General features: G+C 39.2%; 1 protein-coding gene and 1 pseudogene across 3 annotated transcripts in view; one reads left to right on the top strand and one right to left on the bottom strand.

Moving 5' to 3' along the window:
• Positions 1–25,761, top strand: part of LOC113930311 (X-linked inhibitor of apoptosis) — a 57,901-nt gene that overhangs the window by 18,114 nt on the left and 14,026 nt on the right. The window contains exons 2-6 of one of the 3 annotated variants that reach the window (XM_027607538.2): positions 12,768–12,899; positions 17,520–18,428; positions 19,490–19,589; positions 20,619–20,697; positions 21,371–21,413. In XM_027607538.2, the coding sequence (XP_027463339.1) occupies positions 17,552–18,428; positions 19,490–19,589; positions 20,619–20,697; positions 21,371–21,413 (1,099 nt within the window). In that variant the 5' untranslated portion in view covers positions 12,768–12,899; positions 17,520–17,551. The remainder of the gene's footprint in view (positions 1–12,767; positions 12,900–17,519; positions 18,429–19,489; positions 19,590–20,618; positions 20,698–21,370; positions 21,414–25,761) is intronic. The other 2 variants (XM_027607540.1, XM_027607539.2) reach the window with 2 other exon arrangements.
• Positions 11,431–12,607, bottom strand: LOC113930312 (annotated as a pseudogene).

The following is a 25,761-nucleotide window of genomic DNA, read 5'->3' as shown; positions in this document are numbered from 1 at the left end:
GATAACTGCAGCATAATCATGGGTGGAAAGAATACCACTTAGCCAAACAGGATCCCTCTGAGTGGGGTTGTAAATGGCCATTAAATTTTTTAATTCCTCTTCAAATTTGGTAGGCTCCTGGAAGTAGAGGTAAAAGGGCTTTTTATAATTTAAAAGGGCTGCTGTCCAGGGAATATGAATTCTTTGGGATATTGCATGGGAAGGCTGGAAGCTGGAGGAGCCTGATTATAGAACCCAACAAAATAAGCCTTATGTCTGAGCATTATTGTCCATCCTGGGTGCTTCTGTTAAATTTATTTTCTGACTTTTAGTATTTACATGAGTAACCTGTCTATCCTGGGCTTAGAGATCATGCTTTAGTGCACCCTGTAAATCTTGTAGGGAAAGGAAAGCTGAAATAAGCAGCTAGGTGTTTTAAGGAATTTTCTGAGGAAGGTGAAGGAGCTTTGGGGGCTAAAGGAATTTGCTGAAGAGATGGGCCAGATTTTAAGAAGGGGAATTCGGGGCGCCTGGGTGGCTCAGTCGTTAGGCGTCTGCCTTCAGCTCGGGTCGTGATCCCAGGGTCCTGGGATCGAGCCCCGCATCGGGCTCCCTGCTCCACGGGAAGCCTGCTCTCCCTCTCCCACTCCCCCTTGCTTGTGTTCCCTCTCTCACTGTGTCTCTCTCTGTCAAATAAATAAAATCTTAAAAAAGGGGGGGGCGAGGGGAATTCATATTGAGGACTTTAATTTTTATTCTAATTTCTATTCTTAAATCTTGTTAAGGGAGTCTCTAAGGCTAGCTCTTCTGTGTCTTTGTGTCTACTTTTTAATTTGGTCTCCCCATAGGTACCATGAAGACAATTGTTTAGGATGAGAGCTCTCCAAAAATTTTTTTCAGGGGCACCTGGGTGGCTCAGTCATTAAGCATCTGCCTTCGGCTCAGGTCATAATCCCAGGGTCCTGGGATCGAGCCCCACATCAGGCTGCCTGCTCAGCAGGAAGCCTGCTTCTCCCTCTCCCACTCCCTCTGCTTGTGCTCCCTCTCTCACTGTGTCTCTCTCTGTCAAATAAGTAAATAAAATCTTAAAAAAAATTTTTTTTTCAAATAAAGAACTTTTTCATTTCAGAAGATCCATCATCTGGCCATTGACAAGCAGCATCTATTTTTTTTTTAAGATTTATTTATTTGAGAGAGAGCACACATGGTGGGGGAGGGACAGAGGGAGAGGAGAATCTCAGGCAGACTCCCCGCTGATCACAGAGCCTGGCATGGGGGCTCGATCTCATGACCCTGAGATCATGACCTGAATGGAAATCAAGAGCCAGATACTTAACTGACTGAACCACCCAGGTGTCCCAACAAGTAGCATCTATTAATGTTGATAGCGGTTCAGATCAGAAAGTCTTTTTATAGCTTAACCAAGGATGCAAGAGGTATCCCACAAGAGAATGCAAAAGATGCAGTCCTTACAAGATCCTGGAAGTTCACTCCCAAAGATAGTCTAAGAAAGTAAAGCTCTTTGTTGTTACAGGCTGTAAGAATGGTGTGAAAACAGTGTCTCTGTTTTCCTACAAGAACACCTCCAGTCCCAGACCCACTAATCTGACACCCACGAGGCACTACTAGAATGGGATTTTTCCAACACTAACAAAACAATGAAGGTTGACATGACAAAAGCCCCTTATGGACCGGGACCCCTTATGACAGACTCCCCTGAAAGCTGGCACGTTAGATGAAAAGAGTGCTGCTTGTGACTTCATGTCTCAGAACCCCAGTCTATTTGGCCACCAAGATGCACACTGGTATGTGCATCTTCTGGCTGGCAGAGACAAGAGACAGTATTCTCACTGGTCACACAGCCATGCTGTCAAGACATAGAACAAGACAAAAGGAAAACCTCATCCAGCTTTTTAATGTATGTATGTTAACAGCTTTAGCTAAGCCTTGGGTCTCTCAGAGCCAAACTAATACCTGAGAGGGATGTGCCACTGGTTTGGGGATCATGTGGTGGTTTACAGAGTAACTTGCATGGAAACTTCTTTGAGTTTGGCAGGTGACCTAATGTAAATCTAACCTGTTCTGTTTCAATTTATTCTAATACAGGAGTCTTTGGATTAGGTGGCCAGTGCTGTAATAGCTCTTAAATAACTTGACCCATGCCCTCCAATCTTGTGGCTTTGGCTTCCGAGATGTTTCTTAGCAACAGCCTTTACCTCATGTGTTCATTAACCCACAGCAAAGTTTGTCTAAACAGACACCAGTCTGGTGAGAACCATGAATTCACCAATCAGTGAGGCCGGCTTGAACAGCAGACTTACAGGACCTATGCCTGTGTTCTCTACCCTGTGGTCTTCCTTCTTATGACAAACAATGCAACAGAGACAAAGAAAAACAGTGACAGTCTCTGGGAGGAAGAGGATCAATAAAAATCAAGAGTACTCAAAAAAAAAAAAAAATCAAGAGTACTCATAACAGATCTTTACCAGAGTTGCTATATCCAAGGAACTAGTTTCACAAATTTTTTTTCCTGCTAATCTAAATTTAGAAAAGGAAAAGGACTTACACCACTCTCATTTCCACTGGACCCTTCAGGCAGAGATCCAGAAGACTGACATGGTAAGAATTCTTACCTTCTGCCATGCCTATCAGAGGTGCCAGATTTCTCAGGTGCCATAGCCCTGGAGCAAGCAGTGATCAGTCAGTAAAGTTGCTCCTGCTTGGCTCACCAACTGTTGGGGAGAAAAGTTTTTTCCTCTACTATTCTAGGTTCTTTGGCTGGTAAATTGATATAAAAGATTAACAGGGGAAAAACAAATTTAACTAAGTACAAATTTAACTAAGTACATACAGAAGCCACATAAGAACATGAGAGCCACAGGCAGTCAGGTGGTTGAGGCTTAATGCCACCCTAAGCTAAGGAGAAGGGGGCTAGGGGCCTGAGACTTCAAAGGGGCGGAAGACAGTTTACAAGAATGTGGGAAGAGCAAATGTTTGATAAACAAATGTTTGCCAGGCCATACAGAGAGAGTGGGACACAGAGAGGAGTTTGATCTCCAGGCCCTGCAGAGCTTCCCTCACCTTAAGCACACCTAGCCCAAATTCTTTGTAGTTATCTCTGATTTCTCTTCCTGGACCAAGCCCTTTATCTAAATTCCTTTAGGCAGTTAAGGGGAGGGTAAAAGCTTTTCCTCTTTGGGCCTTGATTGACTTCAGCTTAAAGTAATCCACATGCCAAAGTGGCATATTTTGGAAAGGCTTGTTCTAAAACCCTTCAAGGAATACCAGAGGGTTTAAGGTACAGGGTATAGCAACTCTTGGTAAAGATCTGTTATGAGTACTCTTGATTTTTTTTTTTTTGAGTACTCTTGATTTTTATTGATCCTTTTCCTCCCAGAGACTGTCACTGTTTTTCTTTGTTTCTGTTGCATTGTTTGTCATAAGAAGGAAGACCATAGGGTAGAGAACACAGGCATAGGTCCTGTAAGTCTGCTGTTCAAGCCGGCCTCACTGATTGGTGAATTCATGGTTCTCACCAGACCGGTGTCTGTTCAGACATGAATGAGGTGACTTCTTGAATTGTTTGATCCTGTGTGTATTGTCTCTTTTTAAAAATATACATCTAAAATTAGTGTTCAGAAATGATTTGAGGGGTGCCTGGGTGGCTCATTGGGTTGGGCCTCAGGTCATGATCCCAGAGCCCCATGTCAGGCTCCCTGGTCAGCAGTGGGGGAGGGGAGGGGGCTGCTTCTCCCTCTCCCGTTCCCCTTGCTTGTGTTCTCTTTGTCAAATGAATAAATGGGATCTTTAAAAAAAATATATGATTTGATGAGGTCATGATACATTTGTATAGTCATGTACTAGTCATCCATTTAAAATTATGTTCTAATCCAGATAAAGATTGATGTGGGAAGATGCTTATGATATATTATTAAATGGAAAAAAAGCAAGGGCTCCTGGGTGGTCCAGTCGGTTAAGCGTCTGCCTTCAGCTCAGGTCATGATCCTGGAGTCCCGGGATCGAGCCCTGCATTGGGGAGTCCCTGCTCAGTGGGGAGTCTGCTTCTCCCTCTGCCCCTCACACTGCTGTCATGCTCTCACTCTCTCTCTAAAATAAATAAAATCTTAAAAAAAAAAAAGAAAAAAAGCAAGTTATAAAATGCCATGTATAATAAATCTCCTCTAGAAATATTTATAACATGCACACAGAAAAGGTTCTGAAAGGATAAATATACTAAAGGTCACAGCCTGGGTAGTAAGATTCTTTTTTAATTCCTCTCTTTTTTTTTTTTTAAGATTTTATTTATTTATTCATGAGACAGAGAGAGAGAGAGAGAGAAGCAGAGGGAGAAGCAGGCTCCCAAGGAGCAGGGAGCCCGATACGGGACTCGATCCCAGGACCCTGGGATCGTGACCTGAGCCGAAGGCAGACGCTTAACCATCTGAGCCACCCAGGCGCCCTAATTCCTCTCTTTTAAGAAAGAAAACATTAGGGGCGGCTGGGTGGTTCAGTGGGTTAAGCGTCTGCCTTCGGCTCAGGCCATGATCTCGGGGTCCTGGGATCAGCAGCTTCGGGTCCACGCTCAGTGGGGAGTCTTCTCCCTCTTCCTCTGCCCCTCCCCCTGCCCATGTTCTCCCCCCCAAATAAATAAATAAAATCTTTAAAAAATTTTTTAAATAAAAAGGAAAATATTTGTATTAAAGATTGAGTTAATGTCCATCTTGAGATTTTTTTTTTTTTTCTGCCTGTTCCGATTTTAGCAAAGGTTTTAATCTGGGCTCTGAATAAGCATAAATAGTATTAATTATGTCATGGATCTACAGTTTGGACTGTAGATGGTTTGCTTTTTAATCAAAAGCAATTGATTAGCAAGCACTGTAAATTGCTTAAGTTCTGAACAGTGTCCAATGAAATGGAAGAGGGAATAACAGTAATAGTGATCCTGAGCCTTCAGTGAATTATTGAGCCCCAAACCTGTGTGTTCCTCATTCAAAACATGTTTTGGGGAACACAGTTGCATAATTTGTTAAAAGATGAGGGAATACCTTACTCTGTCCATTCTGAGCAACTGTACCTGTGGAGTTAATTATTACAAATAATTAGGCAAAGACTAGAGGTCTGTGCTCAAAATTTAAGTATTACTATGACTTTATAAACCAAGTATAGAACATGTAATTGATACTCTCTTTGTTGATTCTCAGTATGCCCTTGCAGGTGTTTACAGAAGTAGGTTTCATGATCAAGCACATATTGTATATAGCAGTATTCATAAGTTCAGGTTATTGACTGAGCTTACGAGCTAAGTGCTCATTAATGCCATTTAGTTATTTGAATGGCTATAGTGCTTAATTTTAGGGAATGAACTTTTGATTTGATTGAATGTAATTAACCTCAAAAATGTTTTGTTGACCATTTAATTTAAAGTTAAAAGAGGGGTGCCTGGCTGGCTCACTTGGAAGAGCATGCGACTCTTGATCTCAGGGTCGTGAGTTTGAGCCCCACGTTGGGTATAGAGATGACTTAAATTAAAATAAAAGTTAAAATAGGCTTCATGGTTTGAAGAACCCTACTAGTATAAACAAACAATTTGACTAAAATTTGAATTTTTATGTAAATATAGCTGAACTTTAAAGGTGATACACCCTTTTTGTTCAGGGCATATCATTTTTTAAAAGTTCAGTTTCTTACTATTCTGATAAATTTACATAGATACTACAACTTTGTAAATCAAAACACTATTTTTTTTTAATTTTATTTATTTATTTGACAGAGGCATAGTGAGAGAGGGAGAAGCAGGCTTCCCGCAAAGCAGGGAGCCCGATGCGGGGCTCGATCCCAGGACCCTGGGATCATGACCCGAGCCAAAGGCAGACACTTAACGACTGAGCCACCCAGGTGCCCCTCAAAATGCTCTTTGTAAACAGGGAACTAACTGGCTAATACTTTAAGGTAATTAAAAGAGGGATTGACCTCTTTTAGGTCAGTGAGGATGTTTCTTATCTTAAAAGATCTCTGTGCTGAACCATAAGAGACTCTTAATCTCAGGAAACAAACTGAGGGCTGCTGGAGTGGAGGGGGGTGGGAGGGATGGGGTGGCTGGGTGATGGACATTGGGGAGGGTATGTGCTATGGTGAGCGCTGTGAAGTGTGCAAGACTGATGAATCACAGATCTGTACCTCTGAAACAAATAATACATTATATATTAATTTTAAAAATAATAAATGGGAGGGCGCCTGGGTCCTCAGTTGGTTAAGCGACTGCCTTCGGCTCAGGTCATGATCCTGGAGTTCCAGGATCGAGTCCCGCATCAGGCTCCCTGCTCAGCAGGGAGTCTGCTTCTCCCTCTGACCCTCCTCCCTCTCATGCTCTCTGCCTCTCATTCTCTCCCTCTCAAATAAATAAATAAAATCTTTAAAAATAATAATAATAAATGGGAAAAAAAGATCTCTGTGCTGGATCTTCTATGGGGGAAAAGGCAACTAATGAGCAAAACTTATAATATTTCTGCATGTAATGAGAAAGAGAGAATCTTAAGATAAATTTGAAATTATGGTATTTTATGGTGAACACATAAAATTTTGATTATTACTATGAAAAATTTTATGAATCCTATAACATTTTTGAAATGTGAATTTTAAAAAGTTTTTATTTAAGTAATCTCTATACCCAAGGTGGAGTTCGAACTCATGACCCCGAGATCAAGATTCAAATGCTTCTCCTGCTGAGCCAGCCAGGTGCCCCTGAAATGTGATTTTTTTTTAAAGATTTTTATTTATTTATTCATGAGAGAGCGAGAGAGGCAGAGGGAGAAGCAGGCTCCCCGCCTAGCAGGGAGCCCGATGCGGGGCTCGATCCCAGGACCCTGGGATCATGACCTGAGCCGAAGGCAGACGCTTAACCATCTGAGCCACCCAGGCACCCTGAAATGTGATTTTAGTATAGGTTTTTATCACTGAAGAATTGTATTGTTCGCATGGTATGCATGTATTTCCTATTTTGTTCACATTTCCTAGGCATATATTAATTTTTAGTGCTCACGGTGATCTCAAGTGTCCAGGGGAGATGGTAGGTAGGATGTGGCATAATAACAGCAGTAAACTAATAGAGGTGGTTCAGCATTTGTTCTTTTGCCCAACATTTATTAAGCACTATTGCATGTTGTGCGTTGCCTTTGGCATTGGGAATACAGGTATGATAAGACACAATCCTTTCCAAAAAAGACCTTCATTCTAACAATGTACTACATATATACACACACATGCATGCAGAAATTACTAAATCTTGTTCTAGTACAACTTGTCATCAGCAAATTGTGTAGAGGATATAGTAGTGGCACAAAGAGTAATCATTCTGGGGTTTTGAGTGGAAGAATCAGCAAAGATGTCATAGGTGAGATTCTAAAAACTACATTTTCTAAGTTTTAAACAGATGCCTTTAATTACTTAATGTATTTAAGCATAATAGTGCTGCAGTGGGAGCTAATAGGGATATATTGCTTGCATAATTCCTGTCATATTTTTAACATCATTGTATTAGTTTGTTTAGGGCTGCCATAACAAGGTACCACAAAATGAGTGGCTTAAAACAACAAATTTATTTTCTCACAGTTCTGGAGGCTAGAAATTGGAAATGAAGGTGTTGGCAGAGCCATATTCTCTCTGAAGGCTCTAGGGAGAATCTGTCCCCTGCCTTTCTTGTAGGTTCTGGAGTTGCCACTGATCCTTGGTGTTCCTTGGCTTATTGATGCATTATCACTCCAGTCTCTGCCTCCATCTTTACATGGCCATCTTCCCTACGTGCCTCTGTGTCTGTGTTTGTTCTCATAAGGACTTCAGTCATAGTGGATGAGGGCCCATCCTAATGACCTTATCTTAACTTGATTGCATCTGCAAAGAACCTATTTCCAAATAAGTTCACATTCCTAACCAGTGGTTAGGACTTAAACCTATCTTTTGTGGGGGCACAATTCAACCCGTAACAATCATTTAGTTCCTTTTGTATTGTGCCATAGCAATATAATTACTTAAAAAATGCTTTTTCATGATGAGAGGGTAACAAAGCCCCTCGTTGCAGGAATAACGTTAAGAATTTGTAGTTCAGGGGCGCCTGGGGGACTCAGTTGGCTGAGTGGCTGCCTTTGCCTTGGGTGATGATCCTGGGGTCCTGGAATTGAGCCCTGCCCCACATTGGGCTCCCTGCTCAGCAGGGAGCCTGCTTCTTCCTCTCCCTCTCCTGCTCCCCCTGCTTGTGCTCTCTCAGGTGCTCTCTCTCAAATAAATAAAATCTTTAAAAAAAGAAAAGAATTTGTAGTTCATTAAGTGAGCCTGTAGTGATTGGATAAATTTCTTCCAGAGACCAGAAGAGTGAAGCATAGATAGCTTATAAAGGTCTATGAGCTTGATAGAAAAAAAAAAAAAAACTAAAGGTTTTTATTTGTTAAGAATGGTGATTTATTACTCAGGTGCTATTTTGACTTAAAAAATTTTTTTTCTTTTTTTATAAAGATTTTATTTATTTGTTTATTTGACAGAGAGAGAGGGAACAACAGGAGGAGTGGCAGAGGGAGAGGGAGAAACAGGCTCCCCGCTAAGCAGGGAGCCCAATGCGGGGCTCGATCCCAGGACCCCGAGATCATGACCTGAGCCGAAGGCAGATGCTTAACCAACTGAGCCACCCAGGCGCCCCTTGACTTAAAAAATTTTAATAGGTATTTATAGTGGTTAATTTTCAGTCATCAGTGACAGTTTCCTAGTTAGCCATCTTAAATAAATTTGTAATAATTTGCAGACTTTCATCACTGTCTGGTACATATGAAACTGCTTACTTACATTTTCGAAGATGCTATGATAACCGAAACCCATGATATTATGGAGTACATCGTTTTTAAAAATTGTCTAAGCCAGTAATAATTGACTACCAAACAACTTTTTAAAAAAAATTGTTACTCTTTGGGGCGCCTGAGTGGCTCGGTCGTTAAGCATCTGCCTTGGGCTCAGGTCATGATCCCAGGGTCCTGGGATGGAGCCCCGCATCAGGCTCCCTGCTCGGCGGGAAGCCTGCTTCTCCCTCTCCCACTCCCCCTGCTTGTGTTCCCTCTCTTGCTGTGTCTCTGTCAAATAAATAAATAAAATCTTTTAAAAAATTGTTAATCTTTGTTTCAAGTAAGGCAGGGATTTATTAAAAAGCTGAATAGATTTCTGAATAGTGTTCTGATATTAAATCTCACAAAAAATACTTCTCTCTGCATGGGATTTTTTCTATTGCTTTAACATTAGAGGTTTTTTTGTTTTCCCCAATTAATCAGGATTTTCTTTTTCCTTCTTTTTTCTTTTTACACTGTTTAGAGAATATGCCCTTCAGAATGTAGTCATTTGATTCTTTCACTGTTTTAATAGCACACAGCTGTTTCTAAGGGCATGCATAGGGGCGCCTTAGTGGCATAGTTGGTTAAACAGGTCGTATCTCGGTTTTGAGATCAGTCAAGCCTGGCATCAAGGCTGCATGGGGCTCTGCACTCAGCATAGAGTCTGTTTCAAAGACTCTCTCTGCCCCACCCCCCCAATAAATAAATAAAACTTTTTTTAAAATAAATTTAAAAAGGCACCTTTAGTAGACTTACCATAAAATTAATTAGTAAGAGTCCCTGGCTGGCTCAGTCAGTAGAGCATGTGACTCTTGATCTTGGGGTCCTAAGTTTGAGGCCCACATTAGGCATAGAGATTACTTAATCAAAATAAAATAATAAATTAATAAATAGCTTTTGGAGGAATTACACATAAACTGTAGGGAAACTATGTACTTCATGATATTCTTAATTTTTATGTACATGCATACTGTAGTGCTTGTGCACATTGTACAATGATAAATACCCAGGAAGTCAGGCAAAGAATGAAAGTTGGCAGCCTTACTCTTATTTGTTCTAAGTGGATATGCGAGAAATAAATAGCCTAATGAAAATAATATGATGATAAACTCTGTCAACAATAAATACCACAACTTTCTCCTAAAGTGTAGTCAGTGATCCTGGAATAATCCCACTGAAGGTCTAAAATCTTTGTATAAAAGTGCACAAATCTGTCCTGTGTGTAAAAATCTTTTAATCTATATTTTGTATTCAAAACAATTTATACTACGTGAATACATTAAAAGAGTTCAAAAGCACACTAATGTAAGTGTAGACACACAACAAAAGGAATGCTTTGCAATGAGAGAGGGAATGAAGATAAGAATTAAAGGAGAGTCTCCTATATTACCAGAGTCAGTGCAATTAACTGCACTTCATAACAAATTATACTTTTTTGGAACTAGTTTATAAATATGTAAGCCATAAGATGAACAAAGTGAATGTTAAAAACACAGAATTTCATAATTCAGGAACATAGCTTCAGTGCTTCATAATATGGAAAGAAGCTTCTAAAAACAGCCAACTGGTTTGCTTTCTTAGAAGTTAGAAAAAAATGCATTTCAGAAAATGATTAGGAACAGAAGAACATTAAAATATTGAGAACATAAGAACTGAGGTCCTCAGAGTATCAAAAGAGATAAGAATTAGACTTCATATTAGGGAATTTAAAGAATGTAGTTGAAAGAAATATTAGTGGTTAAATATTTAACCACTTCAAATAGAAGTGATTTTGTCCTCTCACCTACTTCTGTTTTCTTTTTTTTTTTTTAAGATTTTATTTATTTGACAGAGACACAGCGAGAGAGAGAGAGAGAGAGAGAGAGAGAGAGAGAGAGAGGGAACATAAGCAAGGGGAGTGGGAAAGGGAGAAGCAGGCTTCCCGCTGAGCAGAGAGCCCGATGTGGGGCTCCATCCCAGGACCCTGAGATCATGACCTGAGCCGAAGGCAGACGCTTAACGACTGAGCCACCCAGGCGCCCCTCTCACCTACTTCTGAAAATGTATAGTAACATCTACTTTTCTGTATAAATAGCACATAATTTCATTAGCAAAGCTCCCTTTGTTTTAGCCTTAAAATCGCCTCTGATCCAGGGCTCTTGACTGGCACAGTTGGTGAAACATGTGACTCTTGATTGCAGAGTTGTGAGTTCAAGCCCCATGTTTGGCGTAGTGTTTACTTAAAATTTTTTTTAATTAAAAATCACCTCTGATCACCAGTTTATACTAACAATTGCCAAACTAGCATTTAAAGAGCTTTATCAAGATATATCTCACCTACCGTAAAATTAATTTAAAGTGTACAGTTCTGTTGCTTTTAGTATATTCACATTTATGCAACCATCACGACAGCCTAATTTAGAATATTTTCATTACTCTGAAAAGAAACCCAGTAACCATTTGCAGTCACTCCGTATTCCCCTCCTGCCCCAGCTATGGGCAATCACTAATCTACTTTCTGTTTCTATTTATTTTAATAACATTTTAAACTTGCAACACTATTGTTCTCATGCCTGTTCCAGGTCATTGACTCAGAGGTTTAAAAGTTCTTCGACTAGCCATATTTACAAGTCCTGTGACATCTTTATTCAGAAAACATTCAAATGATGATTTCATAATGATGGTTCCATAATCTTAAGAGTTTTTGATCTGGTACCTGTGTTTCAAATTCTGTTCGTGCCACTTGCTAGGGATGTTAAACTCAATTAGAAGGAATGAAACCATTTTGTCCAGACTCGAAACGAAGTTTGTTTTATGTGTGTTAACCATTCCAGGCTTTCTGGTAGTGAGAACAGCTTTAGGAATCTTCTGTAGCATACCATTATCTTCAGTAATAATGTCATCTTCATCCTTTGGTCAACGTATGGTTTAATTTGCTGTGGATGGCCAAGAAGGCTATTATTATCAGTAGATTTGCTAGAGCTGCCAAAGTCCTACTCTTCCTAAAGTTATTCTGGTTTACTTGTCTCACTGTTACGATGAGATTGCAACTGTTTACAGTCATCCTGTCTATTACTTGATCAAAACTCTATTCTGAAACTTCTGTGCCATTAACTTCTAAAACTTCATCATTGATATCCAGTAACCTTGTGCTGTGAACCTGATCTGGAAGAAGCCAGGATGTTAAAGATCCCTGGGACTTATCTAAGCCATGTGGTGTCTCCCTTGGGCTTTCTGAAACCATCCTGGCTATAGAGTCCTAGAGAATGTTCAGTGCTGTGTTTGTAAAGATAAACTAACCCTATGATGTGTTTCTGGGAGAATATTTGTGTCTGTAATAGAAGATGCAGGTCTAACGTCTTGGGGCATACCAGTGACTGGATGTGGCTTTTTTCTGTGGTTGGCAGAACACAAAGCATTGACTAAAACATTTTCCTTCTTCATTAGCATGTCTGTACCAAAAGCACTGTTATCTGCCTCTCCCTTCTTTTGTATAAAAATCCTAAGTAGTGGGTTGTCTGTTGAAACACCCTTATGATAATTATCAGGTAGTAAGTCTCCCTGGAAATCTGCATGGCCTAATAAATTGTCAACATTAGGTATTTTATGAACATGTTGTAGTAATCCATAAAACTCAAAATGTCCAAGTTTTGCTCTTTCTAGCAAAAAAACAATGAAATTCATTGTCAGACATACTCTTCACCTCCAGGATGCCCTGGCAGCCACAGTCCAGCTGAGTGCCGGGCTGCCTCTGTGGAGTGCTAGGTGGGCGCATGCGCACACTCAGCCGCAAGCCAAGAATCCACAGCTCACCAAATGCGCCTGTAGAGTCAGCTTGGATCTCAGTGCTCGGCTCCACTGAGCTCCACAGGGCTTCACAGGACAGCAAGGACTGGTCTGGCAGTGCAGCTGGTAGAGGCACAATTCCCTCCCTCCTCTCTGCAGGGCTCCAGTGGAGGAGGTTGAGGGGGCAGTTAGCCCATCCACCTCCTTGCTTTCATCCACCTCCCCCATGACTGGGCTCCTGACCTGGGCTTGGGCTGCTGATCCAGGCCAACAGCACCGACCTGAGAGACTGTAAGTGAAAATATTAAAGACATTTGGGGGTGGGGGGAAGAAAGACATTCTGGAGAAAAGGATCACCTGTACTCCTGCCACCCTAACCTAATTTACCCACTTAATAAAAGTTGCCTTACAATAAAAAAGGAGGGGTGCCTGGCTGGCTCGGTTGGCGGAGCATGTGACTCTTGATCTCGGGGTCATGAGTTCAAGCCCATGTTTTTGGGGTAGAGTTTTCTTTAAAAAAATTACCTTGCAAGTCTTATCCAGGGACACCTGGGTGGATCAGTTGGTTAAGCATCTGCCTTCGGGTCGGGTCATGATCTCAGGGTCCTGGAATCAAGCCCAACATCAGGCTCCCTGCTTGGTGGGGAGCCTGCTTCTCCCTCTCTCTCTGTCCCTGCTCGTGTGCACATGTGTGCACTCTTTCTCTCTGTCAAATAAATAAAATAAAAATCTTTTAAAAAAACCACAAGTCTTGGGGGCGCCTGGGTGGCTCAGAGGGTTAAGCATCTGCCTTCGGCTCAGGTCATGATCCTGGGATCCTGGGATCGAGTCCTGCGTCGGGCTCCCTGCTCCTTGGGGAGCCTGCTTCTCCCTCTGCCTCTCTCTCTGTGTCTTTCATGAATAAATAAATCTTTTAAAAAACAAAAACAAGGGCGCCTGGGTGGCTCAGTCGTTGGGCGTCTGCCTTCGGCTCGGGTCATGATCCCAGGATCCTGGGATCGAGTCCTGCATCATGCTCCCTGCTCAGCGGGAGGCCTGCTTCTCCCTCTCCCACTCACCCTGCTTGTGTTCCTGCTCTCACTGTCTCACTCTGTCGAATAAATAAATAAAATCTTTAAAACATAAAAATAAAATAAAATTTTAAAGTCTTATCCATAAGTATATGTTTTCATGCAGTGGCAGTCTAATGTATATCTTACTTTATGTCCTTTTTCCCATTAAAATAACCTTTTTTCTATATATTTGACAACCTCAGTAATAAAAGCCTAGGAGAAGTAGAAACTTTTGTATTGTGTGCAGATACAAGTCTTATCCATAAGTATATGTCTTATCCATAAGTATATGTTTTATCCATAAGTATAACAAGTCTTATCCATAAGTATATGTTTTCATGCAGTGGCAGTCTAATGTATATCTTACTTTATGTCCTTTTTCCCATTAAAATAACCTTTTTTCTATATATTTGACAACCTCAGTAATAAAAGCCTAGGAGAAGTAGAAACTTTTGTATTGTGTGCAGATACTAGTAGGTGGGTTTTATGTGGCTATCTTTACTCAATTGACTATGTTAAATATATATGTGTGCTGTGTATGTACATGTAAGTGTATTTTTTTGGTATGTGTATATTTTAAACACAACATCTCACGATCTTGAAATTTTCCATGCATGTGGCACTGCTTGCTGATTCTGTGCCACTGTTGGCTTCCATAGTACCATTTTTCCCAACCACCGTTCCGGTCAAGATTACTGACTGCCTAGCCCCTTTAATTACAGAGCTTTCTTTGACATCTTTCTCTGTGTGCCTTCTTACCTTTCTGCTTTCCCAATACAGAGCGTGCGTGTGCTTTCACAAAGAAGCCTTAAATGATCTCAGCATACTTTATTGCACTTAGACCTTTTCACATCCAAAGCTTTTTATCACCCTTCTCCAATATCCGTACCCCGTTTTCTTCTCTTCACAATTCCTGTGCTCCGTATATACTTATTTTCTAAATATCCTCTCTCTTACCTTCATTTCACTTAAATCCTTTATAAATAAAGTCCTCTCTCTCATCCCTTTCTTTTGGTGCCTTTCGCCAGTCCCAAGGTTTCTATCTGTTGTCAGTCATTTTTCTCCCTTTCACCCTTAACCTCTCTGGTAATTCTGCTTTCGCACCCTTCAACAAAAGCTCACACTCTGATAATGTATATGTAGTGTTCAGTTGGGTGCTTCTGAATAAATACCTGCTTTTCAAAACAGTGAAATCTAAACCATTAGCATGGAAATAACCCCTGGGAAGATGAGGTCTCCACCTGAAAGCTTCAAATAGAGATTCTCCTGCTATTATTGATACTATGTAATACCTGAAATGGGGTGACTACTTGAACCATACAAATATCTGCTATTGCAAAATGAGAATAGATCCTTGATTTTATACTTCTGTCTATTTTGATCTGAGAAATAAAACTTAGCACTTCAGAGAAGGTAATTTTCATATGCTTTGGATTGTATTGAGCATTAATTCTTCAGGGTCATTATAGACTTAGAAATGTTTTGTCCTGTCCTACTCTATGCCCAAGTGCCTTCTCATGATGGGAGAAATCTACAAGGCACCCCCAATCCATTCTGCCCTGCTGTTGATTGTTGTAACTATTCCTCTTTGTATTGGGTTAAAATCTACTGGCTATAATTATATTCATTGACTTGACTTCTGTCCTCAGGCTACACTGAATTTGGATCCCTTTCCTGTATAACAGCCTTTTAGATAGCTAATGGTAATTACTCTTTCCTCTACAGCCCTCTCCCCACACTTTTTTTCCCTTTGAGATAAACACTCTCAGCTCTTCTACCTGTTCCTCATTGGACACCATTTTCATCATCCCAATTGCTCTCTATAGATATGACACTTTGTTAATGTTCCTCTGAAGTGTTTTCAGTACTGAAAATAATATTCAATGTGTAGTTGAATTGGATCGGGACCTTGTACATCTGGACATTAATGCAGCCTGGAGTTGCTTTAAGTTTCTTTTTTAGTAGCCATGTAATGTTGGCTCATAATGAACTTTTTTAAAAATAAGCTCTGTGCCCAACATGGGGCTTGAACACACGATCCCAAGATCAAGAGTCTCATGCTCTACCAACTGAGCCAGCCCCTCATAATGGAATTTTTAATTAACTAAAATCCCAAGATTTTAATCTAGAGGTTTGCCTTCACATGACTTCTTTCCAAACCAAGTTTCCATTTTCCTTTAGTTGTGCAGCATATTTCTAAAGTCAGAACGTAATGTTTAATATCCCTATTAAATTTCATCTCAGCCTGTCAGCCAGCCTTGGTTTCTTTGAATCTTGATTTTTGTCATCCAGCTTATGCTGATTGAACAAGGGGTCTTGACGGTAGTGTCAAAATGTTTTCAGACATCTGGGAAACAATAATGAAGAGTCATGGAGTCTTATCTTCCAAAAATTGTTGTATGCAGATATATCTCAGCTCTTGTGGTATATATGAATTACTACCATTGTAAATGACAAGGCCAGGAAAGACTAAAGTTTATTGCCAGCCTGCAAGACAGAAGCCTTGCATTGAACATTACACCGAGATGATGTTCCAAGACCTATTGTGCCAACATAATGCCAGGGTTGCTAATTCTTCCCAAGAAATCAATTAATGCACATACAAAGTAGAGACAGAATTATTGTGACTGTCTTTTTTTTTTTTCCCCAAGCATGTACTGAGCGGAGTATTAGGAACAGTGTGAGATTCTGGAGAATCAGGGTTGCCTCAGGCAACCCTGATTTATGCCTGTTGTCCCAGTGTAATTATTAGCAGCATCATTTTTCACTTTCCAAGGTGTCCAAGGCTGGAGGATAATTTATCTGGCTACCCTTCTCATAACCCAGCTAGTTCCTTTTAGTATTTTATCTGGGTTAAATGTTACACAGCTGTAATTTGGCAGCTTTGATGAGGCTGTGGTAGTACTTCTCTTCCATTTGAGCAGATTGTTTTTTGACCATGGGAAGTTGATAGCAAAAGTAACTGCAATTAAAGTCTACACATACTATTTTTCCTGAGCTACCCTCTAGAGGGCAGTAATATATACATCCTAAATGATCTGATTCCAACAAAAAATGGACTGCAAGAGTCCCATTTTCATATGCATGAAAATCAGAAGCATTTGATGCTCTGAAAGGACATACTGGAACTGGGGCACCTGAGTGCCTCAGTTGTTAAGCATCTGCCTTAGGCTCAGATCATGATCCCAGGGTCCTGAGATCGAGCCCTACATCGGGCTCTTTGCTCCGCAGGAAGCCTGCTTCTCCCTCTCACACTCCCCTTGCTTGTATTCCCTCTCTTGCTGTCTCTCTCTGTCAAATAAATAAAATCTTTTTTTTAAAAGGGGACATATTGGAACCAATATTGTGAGTAAAACTCAAATACCTTTTGCTAAGCAGAAAAGTAAAGAAATATTAAAAATTTATTCATTAACATTCTGAACATACTTTTTTTTAAATTGTAAAAACTGAACTTTGATGCCCTGAATATATAATGATCCATTATAACAATTATGCAGAGTTTAAGAATCTGCATATTTTATGCTTTTGTTTTTCCTAATTAATAATTTTACATGGTTAATAATTTTAATATATTCTGTATCACATAGTTTCCACATTTATGTAAAATAAGCAATTAAAAATGAGTAGTTCTATTTCACCTGCTTAAATACTTTCCTCTAAAAAATGAAAATGCTAGGTTTTACTTTATAGCTTGAATCATGTGGTAATATAGAGCTCTAGTATTTGGAATTAGAGTTTTTCTTAGAGATTGTGTAATTACTTTTATGTCATCAGTAAGTAATTTATTAGCTCCTAATATCAAAATTATATTGCCTGTGTTTCACATTTTGGATTTCCTAATGTAATGTTCTCTTTTTAGAAAAGGTGGACAAGTCCTATTTTCAAGAGAAGATGACTTTTAACAGTTTTGAAGGATCTAAAACTTGTGTACCTGCAGACATCGATAAGGATGAAGAATTTATAGAAGAGTTTAATAGATTAAAAACTTTTGCTAATTTTCCAAGTAGTAGTCCTGTTTCCGCATCAACACTAGCACGAGCTGGTTTTCTGTATACTGGTGAAGGAGACACTGTGCGGTGCTTTAGTTGTCATGCAGCAATAGATAGATGGCAATATGGAGACTCAGCAGTTGGAAGACACAGGAAAGTATCCCCAAATTGCAGATTTATCAATGGCTTTTATTTTGAAAATACTGCTGCACAACCTACAAATCCAGGTATCCAAAATGGTCAATATAAAGCGGAAAGCTACCTGGGAAACAGAAATCATTTTGTTTTAGACAGGCCATCCGAGACTCATGCAGACTATCTTTTGAGAACTGGACAGGTCGTAGATATTTCAGACACCATATACCCGAGGAACCCTGCCATGTATAGTGAAGAAGCTAGATTAAAGTCATTTCAGAACTGGCCAGACTATGCCCACTTGACCCCAAGAGAGTTAGCTAGTGCTGGACTCTACTACACAGGTATTGATGATCAAGTGCAGTGCTTTTGTTGTGGTGGAAAACTGAAAAATTGGGAACCTTGTGATCGTGCATGGTCAGAACACAGGCGACACTTTCCTAACTGCTTCTTTGTTCTGGGCCGGAATGTTAACATTCGAAGTGAATCTGATGTTGTGAGTTCTGATAGGAATTTCCCAAATTCAACAAATGTTCCAAGAAATCCAGCCATGGCAAATTATGAAGCACGGATCATTACTTTTGGGACGTGGATATACTCAGTTAACAAGGAGCAGCTTGCAAGAGCTGGATTTTATGCTTTAGGTAAACTTTCTTATAAAACCAGGCTAATAACTAAGTTTCCAACTATAGCAGTGCTCCTAAAAAGTAGATTCCTTTAGCCCCTTGAACTGGTAAATATTTAGGTGTAGGCTGGCATGATTATTTGTATCAGTATTAATCTGCGAACCCTTATGTTGAATCTGCAATGTAACCGCTACATGTATGGGAGAAAGACAACCATATTGTGAGTTATGTTTACCTTTATGTGATTGTTTTTTGGAGAAGGATGACATGAAAAAGATGATAGATCTCCTTGATAGAAGAATGGGTCTAACAGTAACTCTAATTAATTGAGCACCTACTGTATGTGCTCAGTACAAGTATTACATGCATTCTTTCTACACCTCATAAAAAAGAGTTAACATTAAAGAGTTTAGTTTGGCTGATATTAAAATTGATCTCTGCCTTTTGTATATAGACTGTATATTTGAAAGCTGTCCTGTATGATGCCTTCTTGCTTCAAATAAGCACTTCTCAAATGGACTGCTGTAAACTTGTCAGTTTGCTGACAAGTTGCTCTAAACCATTAGTGTGATGGCTTCCAGGTGTATTCAGGAAAGTTATACCATTATATATCTGACCCATTTATTTTAGGATTGAGTAGTGCCAAAATGCAAAATACTAGTTATTTCAATATTTTATTTACATCGTCTCCTACAGCAATCTTGAAGGCTTGTTTAGTGTCCTGTAGCTATAACCTTAGAGAAACTTACTTTGTAATTTTGTTATGCTAAGTACTGTTAAAGTTTCCCAGTTTGAAAAAGTGTAGTATTGGTGGCCCCAAATGACACATTAGAAAGAAGGTAACAATTGTAATTTTTCACATAAAAATTGGGCAGTTTTATTTTCGCCTTCTGTAAAATACCTCAGATTGAATCAGTGAGTTTACTGTGTATTTCCTCTTCAAACAATCATGTCTGTTACTTAGATGTGAATTTGAATAGCTTTTAGAAATGATTAGTTTCATGGTGTTAAAGGGGGTATTTTTTGCATAAGCTTCTAATTGCACAAATACATGTATTTTTACTTGTGTCTTTTTTTAGGGGAAGGTGATAAAGTAAAATGCTTTCACTGTGGAGGAGGGCTAACTGATTGGAAGCCCAGTGAAGACCCTTGGGAACAACACGCTAAGTGGTATCCAGGGTAAGGTATTTAAATGTTTATTCAGAAACAGGCAAGTTAGACACTGCAGTGGGAAAATCTTGAATAACTTTTCACCTCAACTATTTTTGCCTTTACCATGGCTTGCAATTCACACCAGTTTTATAAAAATGGGGTCACCTACTTTATAGAAAAAAAAAGCCCTAAGCCTTCTGTGGTGACCAAAGCATTCATTGCTTATGTGTTGTATCTGTGACATTCAGATGATTCTGTTTCTAAACACCAAATTGGGAATATATAGTTTTGTTGTTGGAAGTAGGCTCTTTTCACGATGGGCACAAGAGAGCCCTTGTTGCCAAGGATTTTCCCTAAGAACCCATCACACCCCCTATCAAATAGTACTGTATCTCACTGCTTCTAAGACATACCGTTCACATCTTCAAATTTTTGAAATGAGGACACATCTGGTACTGGGTCATAATTTAATTGGCAGTGGTGGTACATAAAATAATCACACTTCTTATAATCAGTGGCATCTTAGAATGATAATGACATACTCTGTCTCTTTGCCATCTTGCTTCTTTAAAAATAAGGTATACATATATATAAGTGCTGTAGAATTTTTGGCCTGCAGAATAATACAACTTAAAATTTCAGAGTGATTGTTTGAAAATAAACTTTAACCTTAAAAAACCTTAAAAGGAAAGGTTGAAAGCCCAAAGAATTCCTTCAAAATGTACAGTCAGTTAATCCTCTAAATAAAATTTAACATGAACTATTTGAAAAAAATTTTAAATCTTAAGGCGATAATTTAATAACTTGCTTAAAAGTTGAAAGTTCTCAAGTTGGTATTTTTTGCCTCACTAAGATTAGCAAAGTAGCATAACAAAGGGAACTTTTTTTTTAACTTTAAAATGACAGTTGATAGAGAATTGGATAACAGTTCATTTTGCAGCTTCTTAGAAATACCAAAAAGCAAGTTAATGGAATTAAGATCATAGAGATTATATCTTTCCTTATACTTTACTAACTTATCAGCTACCAAAGTTTAACCTTCTTTTAATTGTTTAGGTGTAAATACCTGTTAGAAGAGAAGGGACAAGAATATATAAGCAATATTCATTTAACCCATCCACCTGAGGACTCTATGGTAAGTCACGTATTGTAGAATATATATTTTTAAATATTTAATTTCTTTTGCAATGATTTCTTGGTGTAAAATTCACAGTATAGTATCTTAAATTACTAATGTATGGTGAGCTTTAAAGGGGAGATCTTGAAGAATGCTTGTTATTCTTAACCTGAAGCAAATTTATGAAAAGGGAATCACCATGTGCTGATTGATTTACCTATCACTGTAAACAGAAATGGGCTTGAAGAACTAAAATACTTAATCCCTCAGCTTTCTGAAATTAGACTTTTGTGTAATGTGTTTTATACTCATAAACAGTTGTAAACTTTTCATAGACAATATTTTAAATCTCAAAACCATGTCTAAATTGACGGTGCGGCCTGGAGTGGCCAAGGTACCACGTGGGAGTGGGAGGCCAGAGTTGCCATTATGGCCCTACCGTGAACTCTCTTGCCTCCATAAAGTTGTTTTATCTCCCTGAGCCTCAGCGTCTTGTCTATAAAGTGAATGGATTGGGTTAGATGATCTTTTAACTTCCTTCTAAGCTTCATCACGTTATGCTTCTTGTAAACCTTTGTGTGTTGAATTGGAATAAAGCCAATTTATAAATTCATGATTAGTGTAATTTTTCAAATTGAGGTAATTGCCTTCTACCAAAAAGAATTCTAACTTATCCATATTTCTATTTTAGGTAAGAACTGCTGAAAAAACACCATCATTAACTAAAAGAATTGGTAAATATGTTTATTAAAATAATTATACTCTTTATTTCATTGCCAATTTATTACAGTTGTTATTTATAGGGTGGAGACTAAAGCTTGTTCTTTCAAGGTAATCAAGGTATATTTATTTGAGATGAGATTGCTATAAATCTAAGAATTAATGAAGTACTTATGAATTTAAGCCAGATATTTATATATTAACATTCGTGTGACTAATGTAACACTGTACATTAATTGTACTGGAAAATTTTTAAATTACACTAAATCATATTAAATGATAAGTTATATAGTTATATATAATATAAAATTATACTAAAAAAATAAAAAACAAAATTTTAAGAAAGAACATTCCTATGGAGATTGGGCAGTTAGCTTTTCTAAATTCAGGAGCAGCAGCTGTAGGCTGTCCATTGTCATTTCTGTTAAAATCACAAGAGGAGGAGTTAAGTTTATTTTTGTCCCCGGTGCTTCTTGAGTTAGCCAGGATCATGAATCCAACACTCTGCCATCACTCTAATGTGCCATCACCATGATCAGCCCTACCTGCTTCCTTATCCCATGCCATCTTGGTGCCTCCCCCAGTTTCTTCACAGAGGGGTATGGTTTGGTGTACCTCCTGTTCCCTTATAGAGAGGTAGAGGTTTTTATCCCAAAGATTATTTACTCATCGTAAACCTCTTTAAAAACCAGAAAGATAACTATGTTAAGCAGAGCTGATACCATTATCCCCACATTTCAGATGAAGAAACAGAGTCAAGGAGGTTAAGCGACCTGCCCACAGATACGTTACAAATCATTAGTGGAACTAGGACTATAAACAGGGTCTTCTGAAACCTACATCACACTGTAGATCTCGTTCTCAACTTAGGCATCATGCTTCAAAAATAGTAAAAAGTTTAATTTAGAATATGTCTACTGATTCCCCACTCCTTATAGTGTCATCTATTTAGTATTTTAAGGGTTACAAGGTAAAACTATATATATGCATCAATATGCTTAAGAAGGAGAGCCACTTTGGGGTGCCTGGGTGGCTCAGTTGGTTAAGGCGACTGCCTTCGGCTCAGGTCTTGATCCTGGAGTCCCGGGATCGAGTCCCGCATCAGGCTCCCCGCTTGGCGGGGAGTCTGCTTCTCCCTCTGACCCTCTTCCTTCTTGTGCTCTCTATCTCTCATTCTCTCTCTCTCTCAAATAAATAAATAAAATCTTTAAAAAAAAAAAGGAGAGCCACTTTGATAATGTTTGATACAGGTTTGTAATGGACATAAGTAATAAAGTTTAAGAAATCGTTTATTCCAGCCTATATTTTTGAAATTATCCACAAATGAAGATTCTATAACATTTCTTGATAGTAATTATCCTTACAGTGCATCCTGTACTTTTTATGACTAATGAGACTCTAGTTTAGGATTAATGTTTTAAAATTGAGATGTAATTCGTATAGCAAAAATTTCACCCTTATAAACTGTACACTTTAGTGGTTTTTGGTATATTCACAAGGTTGTGGAACCATCACTGCTATTTAATTGCAGAACATTATCATAATCCCTAAAAGATTTTAAATCCTATACCCATTAGCAGTCACTCCGCATTGCTGCCCCTTCACCCTCAGGTCCAGCCAGACAACTACCAATCTACTTCTGTCTCTCTGGATTTGCCTATTCTGGACATTTCATATGAATGGAATCATAATATGTGGCTTTGAAGTTCATCCATGTTGTGGTACTCCTATAGGAGTACTTCATTCTTTTTTTATGGTGGAAAAATTTTCCTTTGTATGGATAATACCACATTCTCTTTATCCATTCATCAGTTAGTTGATAGACATTTGGGTTTCTACTTTTTGGCTCTTATGAAGGATACTGATGCTGCTATGAACATTTGTGTGCAAATTTTTGTGTGGACATAAGTTTTTAATTCTCTTGAGTATGTATTTTGGCATGGAATTGCTGGGTCATGTAGTAACTCTACATTTAACCTTTTGATAAACGGGCCAGTTTTCCAACATGCTGCACCATTTTACATTCCCACTAGCAGTGTATAAGGTTTCCAGTTTGTTTCTCCACATCCTTGTTAATACTAGTTATTGTATGTCTTTTTTTTCTTAAGATTTTATTTATTTATTTGACAGAGAGGGAACACAAGCAGGGGGAGTGGGAGAGGGAGAGGGAGAAGCAGGCCTCCCGCATAGCAGGGAGCCCGATGCGGGGCTCGATCCCAGGACCCTGGGGTCATGACCTGAGCCAAAGGCAGATGCTTAACGACTGAACCACCCAGGCACCCCGTATGTATGTCCTTTTATTACAGCCATCTTAGTGGATGTAAAGTGGTATCTTATTGTGGTTTTGATTTGCATTTCCCGATGGCTGATGATGTCAGGCATCCTTTCATGTGCTTATTGGCCATTGGTATGTCTTCTTTGGAGAAATGTCCATTGCCTTTGCCCATTGTTTAGTTAGGTTATTTATCTTTTTGTTATTGAGTTATAAGAATTCTTTATATACTCTAGTTTTTTACATATACGTTCCATGTCAGGTACATGATTTGTAAATATTTTCACTTGTTCTTTTCACTTTTTTTTTTTTAAGATTTTATTTATTTATTTGACAGAGAGAGAGACAGCACGAGAGAGAACACAAGCAGGGGGAGCGGGAGAGGGAGAAGCAGGCTTCCCACCGAGCAGGGAGCCCGATGCGGGGCTCGATCCCAGAACCCTGGGATCATGACCCTGAGCCAAAAGCAGATGCTTAATGACTGAGCCACCCAGGCGCCCCTCTTTTCACTTTCTTGCTGGTGTACCTTTGAAGTATATAAATTTTTAATTTTGATGAAATCCAGTTTATCTTATTTTTTGTTGCTTATGCTTTTAGTGTTATATCTAAGAAATCATTGCCTAATCCAAGGTCATTTATGTTTTCTTCTAAGAGTTTTATGGGGTATTATCTCTTACATTCAGGTCTTTGATCCATTTTGAGTTAATTTTTATATATGTGTAAGGTGGGGGCCATTTTAATTATTTTTCATGTGGATATCCTGTTGTCCCTGCTTTTGGTTTTTAGCAAGATAAGCTTGAGATACCTGCGGGATATCCAAGTAGGTGGGTCTTAAAACCTGGAACTCACATAAATAAGGGTAAAATTGTGGTGGTGGGGGAAGTATCCAGAGAGATTGTTAAAAAGGAGGCGATCGGGCACCTGGGTGGCTCAGTTGGTTAAGCGACTGCCTTCGGCTCAGGTCATGATCCCAGGGTCCTGGGATCGAGTCCCACATGGGGCTCCCTGCTCAGCGGGGAGTCTGCTTCTCCCTCTGACCCTCTTCCCTCTTGTGCTCTCTGTCTCTCATTCTCTCTCTTTCAAATAAATAAATAAAATCTTAAAAAAAAAAAAAGACTTAAAAAGGAGGCGATCAGTGAGGGAATGGAAGGGAACCACCAGTGTCTAATCAGGTGAGCAGAAGGAGCCAGCGAAACAAGCTGGAAAAAAAAAACAAAAACAAATAGTAGAACCAGGAAAGCGTGATGTCCAGCTGACCTCTGGACATCTCCACCTAGAAATCTCAAAAAGCAGCTCAAATTCAGCATTTCTAAAAATCACTCAGACGGGGCTCCTGGGTGGCTCAGTCGTTAGGCGTCTGCCTTCGGCTCAGGTCATGGTCCCAGGGTCCTGGGATCAAGCCCCGCATCAGGCTCCCTGCTCCATGGGAAGCCTGCTTCTCCCTCCCCCACTCCCCCTGCTTGTGTTCCTGCTCTCTCTGTCTCTCTCTGTCAAATAAATAAATAAAAATCTTTTAAAAAAAAAATCACTTAGACTGAATCCAGTCCTGTTCTCCCCCCCCAAGTTGGTTAATGGCTCCACAGTTCACAAAGTCACCCAGTAATTTGAATCATTTTAAGCTCTTTGCTTTCCTTAATCCCTCTACATTTAATTAACCACCAGGTCTGATGAAGTCAACCTTTTTAATATTGTTTAAAATCCACTGGTTCTGCACTAGTTTCTGCCCTTATTTCTCATTCAGATGCTTTAGTAGTCTTATAAATGGTCTTTTATGTGCATTATAACCTCCCAACAGAATTTTTCTTTATCAAACAGAAATCTTAATTTACTTTCCTACTTCTTTTGTTACTTACCATGTAATATTTCTTATAATCAAATCCCTTTCCAATGGCTCTTTTTAAAAAACATTTATTGAAATATAATACACATACAATAAAATGTTTAAAATAGACTAATCTTAAGTATTCAGTTCAGTGAATTTTAACATGCATTTATCTGTGTAGTCATCAGCCAAATCAAGATATAGAACAGGGGCAACTGTGTGGCTCAGTCAGTTAAGCATCTGCCTTCAGCTCAGGTCATGATCTCGA

This window comes from Zalophus californianus, chromosome X, assembly GCF_009762305.2.
Source record: "Zalophus californianus isolate mZalCal1 chromosome X, mZalCal1.pri.v2, whole genome shotgun sequence".
Lineage (NCBI taxonomy): Eukaryota > Metazoa > Chordata > Mammalia > Carnivora > Otariidae > Zalophus > Zalophus californianus.
This window is presented reverse-complemented; position numbering and strand designations above follow the sequence as displayed.